General features: G+C 35.6%; 1 protein-coding gene across 1 annotated transcript in view; it reads right to left on the bottom strand.

The window, feature by feature from the left end:
* Positions 1-17,686, bottom strand: part of LOC135075333 (carboxylic ester hydrolase-like) — a 56,521-nt gene extending 38,835 nt beyond the window's left edge. Inside the window, exons 1-4 of the mRNA XM_063969750.1 lie at positions 17,451-17,686; positions 5,833-5,929; positions 4,987-5,172; positions 1,652-1,837 (exon numbers count right to left, since the gene is read on the bottom strand). Coding sequence (XP_063825820.1) covers positions 1,652-1,837; positions 4,987-5,172; positions 5,833-5,929; positions 17,451-17,642 — 661 coding nt within the window. The 5' untranslated portion in view covers positions 17,643-17,686. The remainder of the gene's footprint in view (positions 1-1,651; positions 1,838-4,986; positions 5,173-5,832; positions 5,930-17,450) is intronic.
* Positions 17,687-17,958: the final 272 nt, after the last annotated feature.

Raw genomic sequence — 17,958 nt, 5'->3', positions numbered from 1 at the left:
GTTGTTTACTGTTAGCATACCTACCACAATAATCTAACAAGTGAACGTACTGAGATAAATCCTTTGTGATAACGAAGGCAATGACTTTTGAGGACAAAAGACATACCTACGCAATAGCCCTTTGGTGACTCAAAGTTAAAGAAAATAAATAAAATAACAAAATTACCCTAATTATGTTAATTAAATAGCAATATAAATGCGAACAAATGCTTGCGCAACGTAGAACACAATATAAATGAGAAGATTTTGGTTTGGTAGTGTGTTAGTTTTTTATTTACAGTGGCTAATAATTGTAGCATAGATAGGTGATACTTAAATCCCTTAAAGGGCCTTTACATTAAATAATTTTCCTTATCTGAAACTCTTTTGGCAAAAAGAATTTACGAATATGTTATTACGTAGGTACTTATAACTTTTCATCAAGATTTTATTCCATAGACAATAACGTATTCATAAAAATGTTAGAATACAGTATAGTAAGATATTTTTGGCTTCTGCAAAACGGTATCATCATAAAAATATTGCAAGGTTATCTAGTAGCAAGTTTTATTAACCTATCTGCTATTGCGATGATATCCGAGTCTACTCGTAGTGATACCATTAAGAGTCATCTGTATGCAATGCACATACACAAAATCAACATTTGTGTTGATGACTGTTTGTTTGTCCGCAGATCAAGGTGCCATTGTCTACGGCAGTACCTATTTGCAGGTCAGTGGGTAGGATTTTTTTCTTGATTGTTTGTTCAAGTTGATATCAAAGTATAATTATGGTATTGTTGTGTTAATAAATATTATTTTGTATTTATACATACAGACGTAGGTGCAGTTGTTTGACTTTTTCGTATGATTCTCTGGAATTACTCATGTGTCTCAGATACAAAATGTTCGCTCTGAAGCTGAACTTTGCTCGTTTGCTTCGTTAGCAAACGTTTACCTTCGATATAATTTCACTTATAACATTTCGTTTTTTGTGATGCCACCTGAAGGGAATGTACTCTTAATAGGTACTGTAGCGTCACGCTGACAGGATTCCCGCCAAACATCATGATGTTCGCTCAGAAAAACTTTGCTTGCGATCGTTGCTAAACATTCGCCTTCGCTACGATGTTATGTCACTAATATCAATTAGGCTTCGTTTAGGGTGGGTAGATTAAATACGTTTAGTATAATGCTGTTTTACCTTTCGACAGAGGTGACAGATAGTGGTAGTGCACACTAGCGCCGCCAGCCGAGCAGCCGGTCAGCGTGACGCTGTCAGGATTCCCGCCAAACATCATAATGTTCTCTCAGAAACTAAGCTTTGCTTACGTTCGTTCGCAAACGTTCGCCTTCGATATTTCTCACTAATATCCTGATATCAATTTGTTGAGGGTGGATAGATCATAATAATCTTAAATTAATGTCGTTTTACCTTTCGACAGAGGCGACAGATAGTGGTAGTGCACACTAGCGCCGCCAGCGGAGCAGCCGGTCAGCGTGACGCTGTCAGGGTTCCCGCCAAACATCATAATGTTCTCTCAGAAACTGAGCTTTGCTTGCGTTCGTTCGCAAACGTTCGCCTTCGATATTTCTCACTAATGTGCTAATATCCTCATACAATTTGTTTAGGGTGGATAGATCATAATAATCTTAAAATAATGTCGTTTTACCTTTCGACAGGGGCGACAGATAGTGGTAGTGCACACTAGCGCCGCCAGCCGAGCAGCCGGTCAACGTCACGCTGTCAGGGTTCCCGCCAAACATCATGATGTTCTGCTGCACCCAGCGAAGCGCGAACGACTGGTCCTTCAGCCCGAAGTTGCCTGGGGCCTGCTCGTCGCCGGTGCTAAGGAAACCTGGGAAAGGTAAGCCAGTTAATTTTATCCTACTAATATTATAAAGGCGAAAGTTTGGATGTCTGGATGTCATGATGTCTGGATGTCTGGATGTTTGTTACTCTTTCACGCAAAAACTACTCAACGGATTTTGTTGAAACTTTACAGTATTATTGTTTATAACCCAGATTAACATATAGGCTAACTTATGACGATATGTGACAAATAAATTTTATTTCAATAAATAAATAAGACGTGTCTAAAAAGCGCCATCTATCTATCGTCATTGGTTAAAATCTACAGCGCTGGACAAACTACTGTATGACGTTCGTAAATATTCATTCGGGGGAAGCCGTGAAACGCCATCTATCAACATGATATCTAACGGGGGTAAAACACTAAACGAGGCCCACGCGAACGAAGTCGCGGGCGGCCGCTAGTTGAAATAATAATAAGACAGGTGGAAAGGTTGTTGTGGAAATCTTTGGGGCTTTGTCTAGAAATAGACGTCTTTGGGTTGAAAAGAATAAAGGCGATAATTAAATATCGATCCTAGGATAGTTCAGTCTCCTTCGCCTAGCTAGACTGTAGTAGTTAGTACCATTTCGCTATTGCTATTACGATATTACTCTACATTTCAGGCGATTATAAGCGATTAGGCAAATTAGACGTACAATGAAGACGTGAAACGATCTAATTGGTCTGAAATTCATAAGCACGTTTTTTTATAACTCTCGAGACCTAGGTAGGTGACCGATCTACTTGAAAACTAGGTTTCTCTGAATCATCGAAAAAGCTTTCGTACATAATGGAATTTCTCGACAGATTTTTCGCTAAGTAACTAACTTCGAACTCATTGATTTACTAAACTAACCAAAGTTAAATTGGGAAAGTTGAAAAGAATAATGCTCGTAATAAATTATATTTACGAACTTCAAAACTAAAACATTGGAAAACCTTTGGACGTGCTTAAATGACTAATTCTTTAGTTGATTTGGAAAAATCCCACTTGCACATAATGTTAGTCCAATTGGATTAAGATTTAAGATCAGATAGATAGATAGATTTAGACTAGGCGCAGAACATCGATTTTTAGTTGGCCGATAGTTGTGCCCGATTTTAAATTGTATGAAGAATCGGCCAAATCAAATCGGTGTAATGTGCGCACTTCCATACATGCCCATACTGATCAACTGGCCGACTAAACTACGGCCGACGAAAAATCGTTGGTCTGCGCCTAGGCTTAAGATGTAGTGAGTGCGGCAACCATGAAAACTATTAGATTATTTTTATGGTATGATTCCAATCAGTAATGTGCCGTCGACTGTATCTTTTTATCCAATGAACATTTTCATTCCGGAGTCTTTAATGTATTCGTAGAACTTTTAAGTAGGTCACGAAACGTCAACCTCAGTTGCTAAAGTATGGCAGCACTAAATTGTTTTTTTATTTATTTAAAAAGTTCAGAGGGTAAAGAAATGAGCCCTTTTCAGTAAGTTTTAATCCATGCAAAGAAACTTAAAACCTCTTTTATAGCAAGTGAATAACGGTGTGCATTTTCCGCATTTATGCAGTGAGGAATTCAGAGTTAAGTTTTGCGTGAATAGGTAAAAGAAATAGTCAGATTTTTCTTCATTTGTATGAGTATTTTCGCTAAAATGTTGTTATGGTGGTATTATTATAATAGTTGTGCTATTAATCAACTGTAATTACTATGCGAGAAGGTATCTGGATTAGAATCATATTCTCGCGTAGTTTCATGGTATTTCAAATACACATGTGAACAACACTCGAGTTTCAAATAATTTATTATAACAGTGCATGAAATTCCTAAACACATAAAAATAAAAAATCAAGCCTCAAGAAAGAAAGATGTAGAAAAATGAAAATTATTCATTTGTTTTACATCATTTTTTCTCAAAGGCGAAAAGTAACGTGTTCATTTGTTTTTTTTTATTTATTTTTAAATTATTTAGGAATATGCAAAGGCATACTGCCAAATAGCCGTGTCTCAAATTACTAATTTTTTAATGGAAAAAGACTGCATTTAGCAAAGGAATTTCATGTTACGGATCTTGGCACCTATTTAAACTCTTTTGTCGCATACGAATCCTACATTTCTCTACTTCCTTGCCAATGAGAGGTCAGACATTTATGCCCAAATGCAACCCATGTAGAAATGTACAAAATTATGTCGTTCGGTCACAATAGCTTTATCTACTTAAGCAGAACAGCATGTAACGAATAATCGCACATACCTTACACGTGTCTCAATAACACAAAGGTTTCCGTTGTTTATTTTGATTCACCGTTTCTTGTGAACACCCTGTATAAGTACGCAAAATCCCAAACAGTTCCTGGTAAAGCCGCTTTAAGGTATAAAATGAAGAGGGTAAGTACAGTCGACAGCACATCAGAGTTATATTTTTGTTGTAATATAGCTCGTGTTACAACTGAATAAAACTCAACAGTGATTGGACTTTAAATTTTCCAATTTAGTTGTTTTAAAACGATTTCTATAGACGGCCTTTTCTCTCTTATGCGAAGTTTGGGAGTGTGAAAAAGAGCTAGATAGGAAGATACATTATAATGTATAGATATTTTATTGAGTAAACAATCAAGTAATCCTCGCAATTTAGAGAAAAATATAATATTTAGTACATTTAAGTATCTAATAATGTTCGTAATTTCAGTCATGCTTCAGAATTTCATCCTATGAAAACCTTTGTTTAGGACAGTTTGTCTAGTGGTAGTTACATAAAAGTCTGTAGATGAAGTACCTAGTAAAACAAACAGTAACGTTACGCAAAATTAATCCCAAATTTAGGTTCTTTATTAGTGTGTTAGGCCCTTTTCAGAGCACTTATAGCTTACCTTTCCACCACTTCTTCATTACAGAAAACACAATTAACCTACAAGATATCAAGTTAGGTAGGTGAGATTCATGCATTCTCGTCATTTGTCATTTGTATGGAACCAAAAGACGGTCTTTTATACACAGTAAATTATAAATAACTTGAAAAAAATCGAACTGCTTATATTATAAAGCGGGAATCGAATCGACTTTTTTATCAATCAAGGCAATCGTCTTTTATAAAGTTACCAAGCAAGCTAGGCAGGTAATGCAGTCTCGTTTCTTGTCATTTATAAAGAACCAAAAGATGTCTTACCCAAAGGCCCCACCCGGTAGTTCACCGTGACCACCACCATGTCTCTGTCCATCAAGTTCTCGGCTCCGTACATTCCCCCAGCGCCGTACATGAAGGCTCCGCCATGGATGTAGACCATCACTGGCAGGTTGGCCCCGGCGTTCATCCGAGGCGTGTAGATGTTTAGGAAGAGGCAGTTCTCGCTACCTGAAAGCATTCGTTTATGTAGTTTGTGACCTTCCTTAACCGATGGGATCGATTCCATATTCCTCTAATATACGACATAAACTCATAAAAAAACTCATAAAACTCATTATTTTTGCAAATAGGCTTTTAAAAAGCACTTTTACACGTCCCAATATTTACCCTACCACTGCTTCGGGACAATAAATGGGCCAGTGCTGAGAAGAAGCAGCGCAATAAACTCAGTCACTATTGTCAGCCTCCTTTTCAAGGGTTTACAGTCTTTAAAATATACAAATTATAGTCATAAGTATTGATGCGAGCTAGGTAGTTAAACATTCCAAACATTTTTATCTTTTATATAATCATCAACTTTATAGTAGCCCTTTTTCATTAAGGTGCTTTTGATATGTGCTTTAATTTATGAATGGGCAAGATCCTAAAAGACCTTTCTGGCCAGCGCCGCGTAGGACCAAAGCCACCATTTCTTTGTAAATTAGTGAGAGTCTTCTTTGTGCTACGGTGATAAATTTAATGACAGCAATGGGTTTGGCCTACACTCCCTACGTTGGCACTGGTTGGGGAGGCCTGATGCTCGCATTATTCTAGAAACCTCATTATTCTAAAAGTTATGGGCAAATCAATTTCAAATAGGTATAGTTTATTCGATATGGAAACATTTACCAGTAACGCTCTTTAGAAAAGGGTCGTATTGAAGGCAGGGGCTGAGAACCTTGGTGGCGTCCCATGTCCCGGTCCACGGCTTCATGTTTTGAGGCTCCTGTAAAATAAACAATACAATTTTATTTATTTATAATTTGCAATTTTATTTATTAATTATTATACAGAATGGGATGGCAACGATCCAAGTGAATTCTATGAAAATGTGCCCCAGTCTCGAAAATACACTACAGTAATACACGTAATAACTGGAATTACAGAGAAAAGAAAAGGTTGTTTTCCCTGCCCGAGGCAATTGTTTTCTAGTTAAAGATGTAAATAAGTTTATTCTAGTCTAGTGATTTAGAGTATTAAACTGTTCTACTAAGAGAGTCATGAGTTCCATTGGAATTTGTCACTAATACAGAAAGAAGATGAAGAATATGCTGCTGTTAAAAAGTCTACCATTTTCAGAAAAAATGAGCTACTATTTTAACCAAAGTACATATCTAACCTCAGTAAGTAATAAATATATTTTTAGCTAAAATGATACGGGTTTTCGAGTATGAATATCACAAAACCTGCAATTTCTCAAGGATCTCGTCTTGACAAAAATGCTTTAAGATTTCTGAACAAGGCTACATACATTTCAGCTCTTAGAAGTGGGGACAAACATTGTTTTCAGTTGGTGCATGAAATATAATAATAAAATTTTACAGCCAGTGGAGCGTTAAAACAGCTTTTGATAGAATGGGCCACGGTTCGATTCATGGACGAGTCAATTTCGAATCAGTCTTTTTTAAATCAAGTTTAACTTTTACTTTTAGGTAGGATTACAAAAAATACTCGTATGTTCAGATCAGAATCAGAAGAGGTATCATGGATTCCGCCATAAAAATTCTATTCCATAAATCGCCTGCTTTAAACGACAAAAGATAGCCTTCTCTTGGTAAATCTTTCATATACCTATAATACATGCAACTTTATGCGTAAATGTAAAACAGGCAGAGTTAAGCACTTTCGCTATAAGTTCCAAACCAATAACATTAGTAAGTTAGGGATATTGTATTATAATAAATGGGTATTTCTCATCAAATTGCGAAATTTGATTCCCGAGCCATTAGTGCCGAGTCACATGCATTAAATTACATAAGTCTTTTTTTTATTTGAATGTACGCTGTCGATACCACTATTGCATAAAAAGAAAACCTATTACCTCTAAAGAAAAAAAAGATATGGCTACTTTATTACCGTGAAAATCATTCCCTCACCTTGTCCCTTAGTCCAAAATTATTACTAAAATGCCTATTAACTTGAAATATATCAATATTTTTAATAATAAAATTATGCAAATATGTAAGAAAGATGTTTGTTATTGTCCATAAAAGCTTTCATCTTACAACAACAAAGAAGAACGGTCATCTGTGACCCAGGCCCGACAGAAACGAGACATACCTCAGTTTTTTTGTCATGTCTTAATTAGTTAAATTATATATTTTTTATATTCGAAATCTATGTATAACAACAAATTATTACCCTTTGTTTTTGTTCAGGCGTCATACAAAAACTAATACAAAATGCCTATTTATCACCAAAATTGGTAAATGTATGTACCTAAATAGCTGCTATGGAATGTATCTAGGTGACCTGGAGATACAGCCGGATTATACAGGGTGGAAACGAGAAGTTACAAAATCCAAAAATTCAATGTTACCAGCTTCCATAATCTGTAACCTATTATGGGCACCATTTGAAAGAGCTCGTGAAGCACTTTCAGAATCAGTAACTAGTTTTTCGATATCTTGTATAGTTTAGAAATAATCGAGTGAGATCACTTATGGTTCCATATGTATAACCACCCTGTATAATCCGGCTGTATCTCCAGGTCAACTAGATACATTCCATAGCAGCTGTAATAGACATTTAGGTATATACATTTACCAATTTTGGTGATTAATAGGCATTTTGTATTAGTTTTTGTATAACGCCTGAACAAAAACAAAGGGTAATATTTTGGTGTTATACATAGATTTCGAATATAAAAAATATATAATTTAACTAATTAAGACATGACAAAAAAACTGAGGTATGTCTCGTTTCTGTCGGGTCTGGGTTTTTTTTGTATGGGGCGTGACCGTTCTTCTTTATAAAAACAATGATTCGATTTTAAATGTGTCCCGCCAAATAAAATCATTCCCTCATCCTATTACGAATATTCGATTTCTGAATGTGTCAAACGATATTTAGTAACGCAACTTTAAGTTTTTAGTACCTGGATACACTCTCAAATGATTCAAGATGGCAATTTCTTCTCAACAGTAGGTTAGTTCGTGTAAAAAAATATTTTGCGTAAAATTGTTAAAAGTTAAATTTATGACGATCATTACCTCACGTTACATTAATGTATTAAGCATTTTAATATTTATCATTAAAATTTGTTGGTTTTATGCGTTTTTGGGATTAAAATACATATTAAAAATGTAACAAGCAAATTGAGGTTATGTGTCGGTGTTTTTGTAGCTTAAGTTAAAATTCGTCATTCCCTCACAGTCATTCCCTCACTTCTAAGTGCAGTGAGGGAATGACGGTCGTGTGAGGGAATGATTTATCCAGTAATCTGCGGTTTTTTAGATTGTTTAGACACCGTTGATTTTTAGTCGGCCGATAGTTTAGTTGGGTTGGGCTCTCAGTGCTCACACTGATTCAACTAAACAGTTGAATCGGGTGTGGGTGCACAGACCGCCGATTTAAAATCGGGCCGATTGCTTCATTCGATAGAGAGCTGTTGAAGAGATCAGTCGCGTAGAATGTTTCCCAGAAATATTATAATTTTTTCTATACCAAATTAACTCATGCCTGCGGCTTCAACTGCTCGAAATTCAGATTGTTACATAAAAGATAAAAGTTTAATAAAAATCATCTCATACATCATGAAAAGGAAATTGACCTCCTTCTTCTCGAAATTGGACCTACCTAGCTGAATCGTTTGTCCGAGGTAGACATACTTGTCAACAATCTCAAGAATCGAGCGCAACATGGACGTTCGACATAAGCTTCGTTTTGTCCGTGTTCATCCTGTGATGACTCGGAAACGTGGCCTCTCACTATAGACCCTATACAGAAGCTCAAAGTTGCACAGCGTACTATGGAGAGGGCTATGCTCGGTGTTTCTTTACGAGATCGAATCAGAAATGAGGAGATCCGTAAACGAACTAAAGTCGCTGACATAGCCCAACGGATTAGCAAGCTGAAGTGGCAGTGGGCAGGGCACATAGTACGCAGAACTGACGGCATGAGGCAACAAGGTTCTGGAATGGAGGCCGCGTACCGGAAAACGCAGCGTGGGACGTCCACCCATAAGGTGGACCGATGACCTGATAAAGGTAGCAGGAAGGCACTGGATGCAGGCCGGGACCAACCGTGCGATGTGGAAGTCATTGGATTATGTTCAGCAGTGGACGTCCTTGTGGCTGAAATGATGATGATGAAAGGGAAATGATCATGAAAAAGTGAAATCGAGAGTAATAACTAGTTAAATCAATTAATTAGTAATAATAACCTTTCCCGCCAAAAACGAGGAGCAAACTGAAGCTATCGGCCGAGTTGGACGACGAAAAATCGGCCAGTCTGCGCGCGCGTAGAGGAGCGCCGTCTGATCAAGCTATCGACCGATAGTTGGACGATACTTTAGTTGGAAGGCAGTTGGGAATCGTATTCAACTATTTAGTCGGCCAAATCAAATCGGCGTAATGTGCGAACTTCCATACATGCCCATACTGATTAACTGCCCGACTAAACTATCGGCCGACGAAAAATCGATGGTCTGCGCCTAGGCTTATTTATTTCATGTAACTTGTATTTCCTGGTATTTAATTTAAAAGAGGTGCATGTATGTGGAAGCAAAATAGCACGAAAAAAGAAGTTGAGTGATGCAAAAAAATAAATAAAAAAGAAAGAGTACGATAGAAAAAGGCGAGAAAAATGAAAAATAATACTGAATCTTTGAAAAACCTGCGGGAAAAAGAAAGATTAAAATATTTAAAGGAAAAAGCGAAAGTTCAAGTAAAAACTTAGACTAGTGAATACCCGAAATACTTGTCAAAACTTAAAGCATGCCAATATGCCATTTGTACATGTTGTTTTTTACTATAATATAATAATAAATCATTCCCTCACTCCGTTAATCATTCCCTCATTTATTAATTTTTTTAAACCTCATTTTTTATAGGTAATATAAAAAAATATGGAAGACCAATACCCCTGGACAGATCTTTAAAAGTAACTTTTCTGATCTCTGCAAAAAATATCTAAGTTCATGTAAAAAAAAAGAAATTTAAAAAAATTTTCAAATTTTGAGATTTCATAAGAAATACCCAAATATGTATTTCAGTCAATTAACTGGTCCATTTGTCCACGTTACAGTGATGACGCGCCACTGAATTCAGTGGACAATTCTAATTACACACATTGCATTCGGCACAAATTGGCAAATGCTTTGCGGTTTGGCGTCTTTCCGTTCTATACATGGCCAGAACGCACCCATAGGAAACTGCTCGTGTATATTTTGGAGTGTCTCTTTGTAAGTCGGTCACTACAAACTATACACGAATTTTGCGTACTGATCGTGTATAGTTTGTGTCGTGGATGGATTCCGTCTTCGCTCCAAACTATACTACACCACTTACAGTTGACTAGAGTGTGTTTAGTTTATTTGATTTAATAAAATATGGAATTATATTTAAAATTATTACATTTATTAGATATTATGCTCGTGCTTTGTCCTCGAGATTAGAAATAAGAACTACCTATGTAGATCACGTATGGTGATGCCATTTTTAAATTCATTAATTTTTACATAAAATATTATTATTTTACTGAATCTACATATTATTATAATAAATCTAGATTTATAACACTAATGTAAGTGGTTTCTGAAATTAAATTGATTAGGTAGATTTCAAATTAAATAACAATTATTTATTAGTGAGAGTGAATGAAGAAAGTTAAACGTGCATTATTAACTAAAATTGTCGACCGTTCGGTGTAGTGGTTCGAAACGGATAACTGTTCCGGAGGTAGCGGGTTCGATTCCCGCACAGTACAAACATTAATTTGTGTGCATGAACATATTTTGATATTTGTTTGTATTGGACTGGGTGTCTTCTATGTATAATAAGTATGTATTTACAAAAAAAGTATTTAAGTATGTTTATATCCGTTATCTAGTACCCATAGTACAAGCTTTGCTTAGTTTGGGACTAGAAGCGCAGTGTAAAATGTCCAGGGATATTCATTTTTATTTATAAGCTTTTATCTCAAGAACAAAAATCATTTTCACATACATAATTCTTAATTTCAGAGTTATTCAGCCCCAAAACAAATATCTTTTCTATGGCAGAATATGAAACACCAAAAAGCTCTTTATCAAAACAATGGCACGTGTCGAAATTGATTCAATGTTTAAAGTAGACACGCAGTTATGAATTAATATGTAATAGAAAGAGAGGTAAATAAGTCAAAATGACGAGCATGCAACTAAGTACTCGCGTATACATTGTAATCGCGAACTTATTACAATACATACATGATTAGTCCGTATGCGTACTGACGATGTATATTTTGGAGTAAGATAATTGACCTAAGTCACTACAAAGTATACGCGAGCAGTACGCAGCGTATGCGTACTGGTCGTGTATAGTTTGGAGGAGCTTAGTAAAAAAAGTCACATCCAAACTATACTCGATTAGTTTCACACCCTTGCGTTCTGGCTATGTATAGAATGGAAAGACGCTGCGGTTTGATGGCACTGTGTACAGTCGTAGTGATAAAATTAATAGATAAATATTATTGTGTGACATGGACATGAAAAATGACTCCAACTAATGGTATATTAGTTGGAGTCATTTTTACTTACATATAGGCCTCCATCTCCTCACACACAAATAGCCTTGTCACACTATAATATTGTCATTGCTTCATTCCAACCACCACACTGTCAGTCGTCATGATGAAGATATTCCTCGTACTTCAATGTACTGTCTTTACTTATTGTCTGGTCTGCATATGAGAGAGTTCACTACAATAGATGGTAGGTAGTTAGTGATAGAGTTAGTAATGGAATCGTGTAAAGGTGCTCTTAAAAAGCTAACATAGGTACAGAAAATAAATGATAATACCTCTTGAATCGGCATTTCGACGCCGAAGCCTATTCTCAATTGTGTATTGGGTAATATGTATGTATAAATTGCTTATTGTGTATTGCCTATTGTCGGCATTGTCGCCAACATACGTTGTTTCCGAATTTTGGGTCGATCTGTCGCTGTCATTTGAGATGGATGATCCGTGCTGCTGGCAGTTCCGCCAGTGATCCTTTTTGATGCTAATTTGTTTTTACTTATTTTTATATCTTTTATTTTTTTAATCATGTTTTAATGTCACAACAATATACACTTTGGTAGGCTCTATTTGATGTTTTTCACTTGATTCTAGCATAATTCAACCAGGCTCTATAATCCAGAAATACAGACCACTCCGGCCACATAGGCAGTCGTCAATAATAAGTTATTAATAACAATCCAAAATTATGCAAAACGGCATTAGAGAGCGGCTTTGGTACCTATGACATAATGTTGTCGCTATGTCGCTATGACCACTATTGTCGCTGACTGTACAAGCGGTCAAGTAATTGGCGAGTATCATAGTTTGCAATAATTAGTATCGGGACCGCAGTTGTTATTTTTAACTGGCTTTTGTCCGCGGCTCCGCCTACGACAGTTTTTAGAGTAGAGATGATACTTTTGGTACCTTGATAGTTGTATTTTTTGTTTCAATTCACCGTAATGTTTTTTAAAATTTTCACGAAGTTAGTTCGTTGATGAAACGGGATTAGCATTGCACGTGTACCTATTTCTGAAAATGCTAATTTCGAAAACTGCAACAAGAGGACGTGGAGCCATATTGGGTTTTGAATTCTACTAAAGTTGACAATTCCATCATGAATGAGAGATTTGGCCAGATTTGGTCGATGGGCATCGAAATACGAGTGCTTCTTCGAATTTTCATTTTTTTTATTGGGATTATAGTTTCGTGCGGTATGCACATTATTATGTAGTTAGTATTATGTAAATCTATAGTTCGTTGCCTATACAGACTGTCACCTCAAAGGTTGTCCATGTACCAATAAGTATGTCTATTGGTTAGGCCATTGTCATGTTAATATGTTGTGGTAAACCTCACAAATGTGCTTGTCAAGCTCAGTAATTGGCAACTGAGGATTAAAATGAGAGATATGTTTTTTGTAAAAGTAAACATATTGTACAATCCCGTTGATAAAATGTTTACTCATGATGATTGTTGAAAGAAACGTGAGCAATATCTAGGTAGTATAGTAATAAGGATAAGTAAGGTAAGTAAGTTTCTAAACCCATTAAAAAAGTAATTAATTTAATTAACATGAGATTGGTGATACGGAAAAGGTCGTAGATTCGAATTTCACTGTAGTCTATTTATATTCAAGTTGTACATTAAACATCATGTTTAATGTAAATAACTCAAATGTCAACTATGTATCAAATAATTTCATATTCGCTCTGCGGTTAGTTTGCGCGTATGATACGTGCTTCTAATTAACAAACAATTAGTGTAACACAGCCCTGGCAGGGTTGGCACAAACGGGTCCATTCTGACTTTGTTAGGTAATTAATTAACGCTACTCGTATGGAACCCTCGACACATTCATGCAGAAGGGTCACTAAAGGAATTTTCCACTCATCGGGGTGTAAATACCTAATTAATATTTGGTTGCCTTAATTGGCTAATTGATAGGTCTAAATGTTTCAGAGTTTTACATCAGCTTCTCAGGAAAGGATGTTGCGATTTTCCTAAATTATCTATGAGCTGTCAAAATGAAATGTCTGATTCCTTAGTGTATAATTATGTCAACGTGAAATTGTGAACTCTGTTAGTTTATAATATAACGCATTAGATTGTAAACTAACAGTGGGTTAGGTTAGGTTAGATTGTAATTAAACTACGTCAGATTATAATCTGACGGAATTCACAATTTTACGGTGACGTATATAACTGACTAGATATTGGGCTTAATGCAATAACTTATCAGTTAAAATTGAACCTACTAATTGAACCTTTAGAATCATTCGTTGTCTGTCTGTAAAATGATTAATGAAGTAATAGAGAAACGTTTCTTCTCGTCTCGTACTGATTCGTAAGACATTGTCTCATACAACTCCTTTGAACATGAACTACTCGTAGTATGTGTGTGAGTTAAATTAACCTTGTAGTTAAGTCTTAAGATTAGTGTCTAATGAGACTGTACAATTAATTATAGTGACATAAAGATTGCCTATGTACTGTACTTATTTTGTGTTGGAAATTTCCCAAAGGTTGTATTCAACTCAGACACGGTATTTAGAAAATTTAATTGTCCTACATTTTAACAGAGTCAAATTAATTTGTATTATAGTTACTGCAGTAAATTTTACAAGCAACCTATGGAGTAAATCAGTTATGAAACTTAGTGTATGAAGAAGTTTCATTTTCATGTAAAATTTTCTTACGAAACTAAAACTGAAGCTATATTTGGGACGTGTACTACTGAATAAAAGATTTGATTTCAAAAAACTATGAGCATACTGCGTCCTGGCATACTATAATAAAACTGGCTTTTGTTAAGTTTACACAGTAAACCCTTTTATATTAATTATACCGTATTTGTTCTGCGAGAGGTTTGTCTTCTCTTACAGTCTTTGTTTTAGGCAATTATATGCTTATTTAATGTAATTGTTGGGAGATAATTGTTGCTAACTTTCAAGTGAGCATGTTTATTTTTAGAGATAGATAGTAACCATAATAATATGGAGTTCCCAGAAAATATTCAATTTTTTTTCTACCCAAACGTTCCTATGTTTTCAACGAATATTTGAACAAAGAAATTGAATTGGGTAGGTAGTTCAATATTGTATTGTTGTCAAGTATTTTGTTCAATATTGCATTGCGCGAAAATATGCGCGATTTAGTCTAGGCATACTGGTTTTTATTTATTGAGGCATACCACATACAATACAAAGTAATACATACATAAAAATCTTACATAATATGTATAGAAGGTTTTTTTGCGTACCTAGCCACTGCCTTTACTAATTTTGCACCGCACACGCCTTTTATCCAGTTTCTTCTCATTTGACCAGAGCTTACTCTTAATAGTTATTTTAAAAATGGACTTATTATACTTGTTAGATGCGTCTTAAGCTCATTTACCTCTGGTGTCAGTGGGACGTGCAAATTTTGGGACACCCTGTATAATAACATTGTAAATGCAGTTTTTATCGCATGGTTTACTTTTAGTTTTAGCGTACCTGCAAATTGACCTTGGGTGGGATAGCGTGACAGTACTAACAATGATCGTTCATTAGACTTGAATTTTAATTATGTTATTATATCTACTTTGTTAGGTACAGTTAGCGTCAAATAATTCGTGCCACCTAGGCACCACCTTATTAACCGTAACAATAATCGATGCTTTTTGTATGGAGTTTAACAGTTGTCGGCCGTTTGGTGTAGTGGTTCAGAACGGACTGCTATGCCGGGTTCGATTCCCGGCCGGGGAGAAATTTAATTGAATTTGAATTTCTGTGACGGGTCTAGGTGTTACTGTACTACTCTATTTGACGCTGAAGTAATTTTAAATTAAAATATATTTATTTCTCTTGTGCGTTTAAAATTTTATGCTTGATCTTTAAAAAAATCTTTATGCAAACCTTCAGACAAAAATAATTTGGACTTTCAGTCCTTTTCCTTTATTATTATGGACTTTTATGTACTGAACTTTGACCCTCACATATAATAATACATATAACACTTCTTGAGTAACTTGAAAAGATACTAAATGACCACAATTCCTGGACTTTTGATGTATTTTTTGCGGCCAGTAGGTACTATTTTATTATTATTTGGTATCGCTATCATTAATGAACATGTGTGTAACATTACCACATGTATTATTAATAGGTAATCATTAAGTTAATGGTCTGAACTCGCTATATTTGTTTGTGTCATAAATCTTCATTACTTTAGTTATTTGGTATTATATTATTTTGGCTGTACTATGTAGACTAAATATTCCATTTGCCTCTCGTAAATAAGAGAGGGTCATGAATTCATGATGATGATGATGATGATACCTATCATTGATAATCATGTCATTCTAAGGAGTCGTGAAGCGACTATTAGTTATAACTAGCGGCCGCCCGCAACTTCGTACGCGTGGATCCCGTTTTACCACCTTCATCTATCATACGCGGTTTAGATTTTTTCATACAAATGTTTTTTCCCGCTCCCGTGGGAATTTCGGAAATTCCTTGTTGTAACTAAGCTTTAAGTTTACTAAGGTACCTACATACCAAATTTCAAGCGTCTAACTTAAGCGGTTTAGATTTTTCATACAAAAGGATTTTCCCGCTAATGCCTGTTCCCGTGGGAATTCTTAAGTATACTATAACCTGCCCAGGAGTATGAAGAATAATTGTACCAAGTTTCGTTAAAATCCGTCAAGTAGTTTTTGTTTCTATAAGGAACATACAGACGGACTTCTCTACAGATTTATTATTAGTATAGATTTTTACTTGATGACTTAATTAGATAAAAGACATTAATACTCATGTCATCTCCGACATCTCAGACGAGAGAGGTTAGACAAATGTGTCACAAACTTATAATCAACCTAAAGATCCACGAGATACGTTTCCTTTCATTTTGTTAAATTAAAATTAAGGATTTTTCAGGTCTTCAAACATACCTATGACAACTGGATATCATAGCAAGAAACATTGATGTTCTATAGACACACTAGCTTTCCGCCCGCGGCTTCGCCCGCGTGGAATTTTGTGTGTCACAGAAAAACTATATCGCGCGCGTCCCTGTTTCAAAAACCGGGATAAAAACTATCCTATGTCCTTTCGCGGGACTCAAACTATCTCTATGCCAAATTTAATCAAAATCGGTTCAGTGGTTTAGGCGTGAAAGCAAGACAGACAGACAGACAGTTACTTTCGCATTTAAATATAAATATAGATAGTATAGATATAACATTGATTCAATGGCTGGTTAATTGTACTTTGAACTTTCCAAGACTGAGCTATCTGATAGCTAACTGCTTCCAATGAGGTACTAAGTACTTAACATACTTAATATCATTTAAGTTTAACAGCTCTTCATTGTCTTCCAAAAATATTGCTGCTAACTTCCAAAATTATTTCCGTTAACTTGCAAAATTGCTCAAATTTTACACATTACAAGTACGAAAAGTTTATAAACAACAACATACAACTTGTTAGGTTACTTTTAATGCAACTTGACAAGTTTTAATAAGTTGTGCAGCAGTGCCTTGAACTGCGAGTCCACAACATAATTATAAATACAGGTTTTGTGAAACTTGTGTTAAGCTACACAGCACAGAAGCCGCCTACACAACTTTCTGTTATCATTTTAATGGCGGCATTGCTTTAGTATTTTATAAATTAACGAAATATTTATTATTTTATCAATCTAAGATTTTGCTTATTACCTAAGCTATAAGAAAGTAAAAATAAACATACAAAAATATATAAAGCTCCAGAATAACTTACTCTAAATCTATATTTCCCGACCGGCGGCCGCGCATACGGTACTCCCTCGAAGCTTGCATAATTTCTTCCATTAGTGGACACTTTCCACGATCCCTGCAGGAGTCCACTGGTCACTCTCACCACAGGATTGGGCCCTTGGCTAGCAACAACCGCCACAAGCAACGAAAACAGAAATAACCTTAACGCGGCCATCTTGCCAACCGGCGCACGCGCAAGCCGCAGTGATACTGTTTATAACTCGACTGACTCCCGGCTTATCTATTTTCTGCCAGCGATTATGACTCTTATTTGTATATAGAGATGCTTTATTTTTGAGCGATGATTATCCTTATTTAAATTAAGAGATAACAAGATGTTATCGTAGGCTTATTTTACGTGATCAATATTTGATTTTTTATCGCGCTTAATGTTTATTTTTGGTTGCGATGTGCCAAGTGGAGTTTAAATACCTAACTGTAATAGATAGGTAGGTTTTAGGTTTGTGCTTTGGTTATTTTCATGATTATAA

This window comes from Ostrinia nubilalis, chromosome 10 (genome assembly GCF_963855985.1).
Source record: "Ostrinia nubilalis chromosome 10, ilOstNubi1.1, whole genome shotgun sequence".
In the NCBI taxonomy this organism is placed as follows: Eukaryota; Metazoa; Arthropoda; class Insecta; order Lepidoptera; family Crambidae; genus Ostrinia; species Ostrinia nubilalis.
Note: the sequence above shows the minus strand (reverse complement) of the source record. Positions and strands in the feature narration are given on the sequence as shown.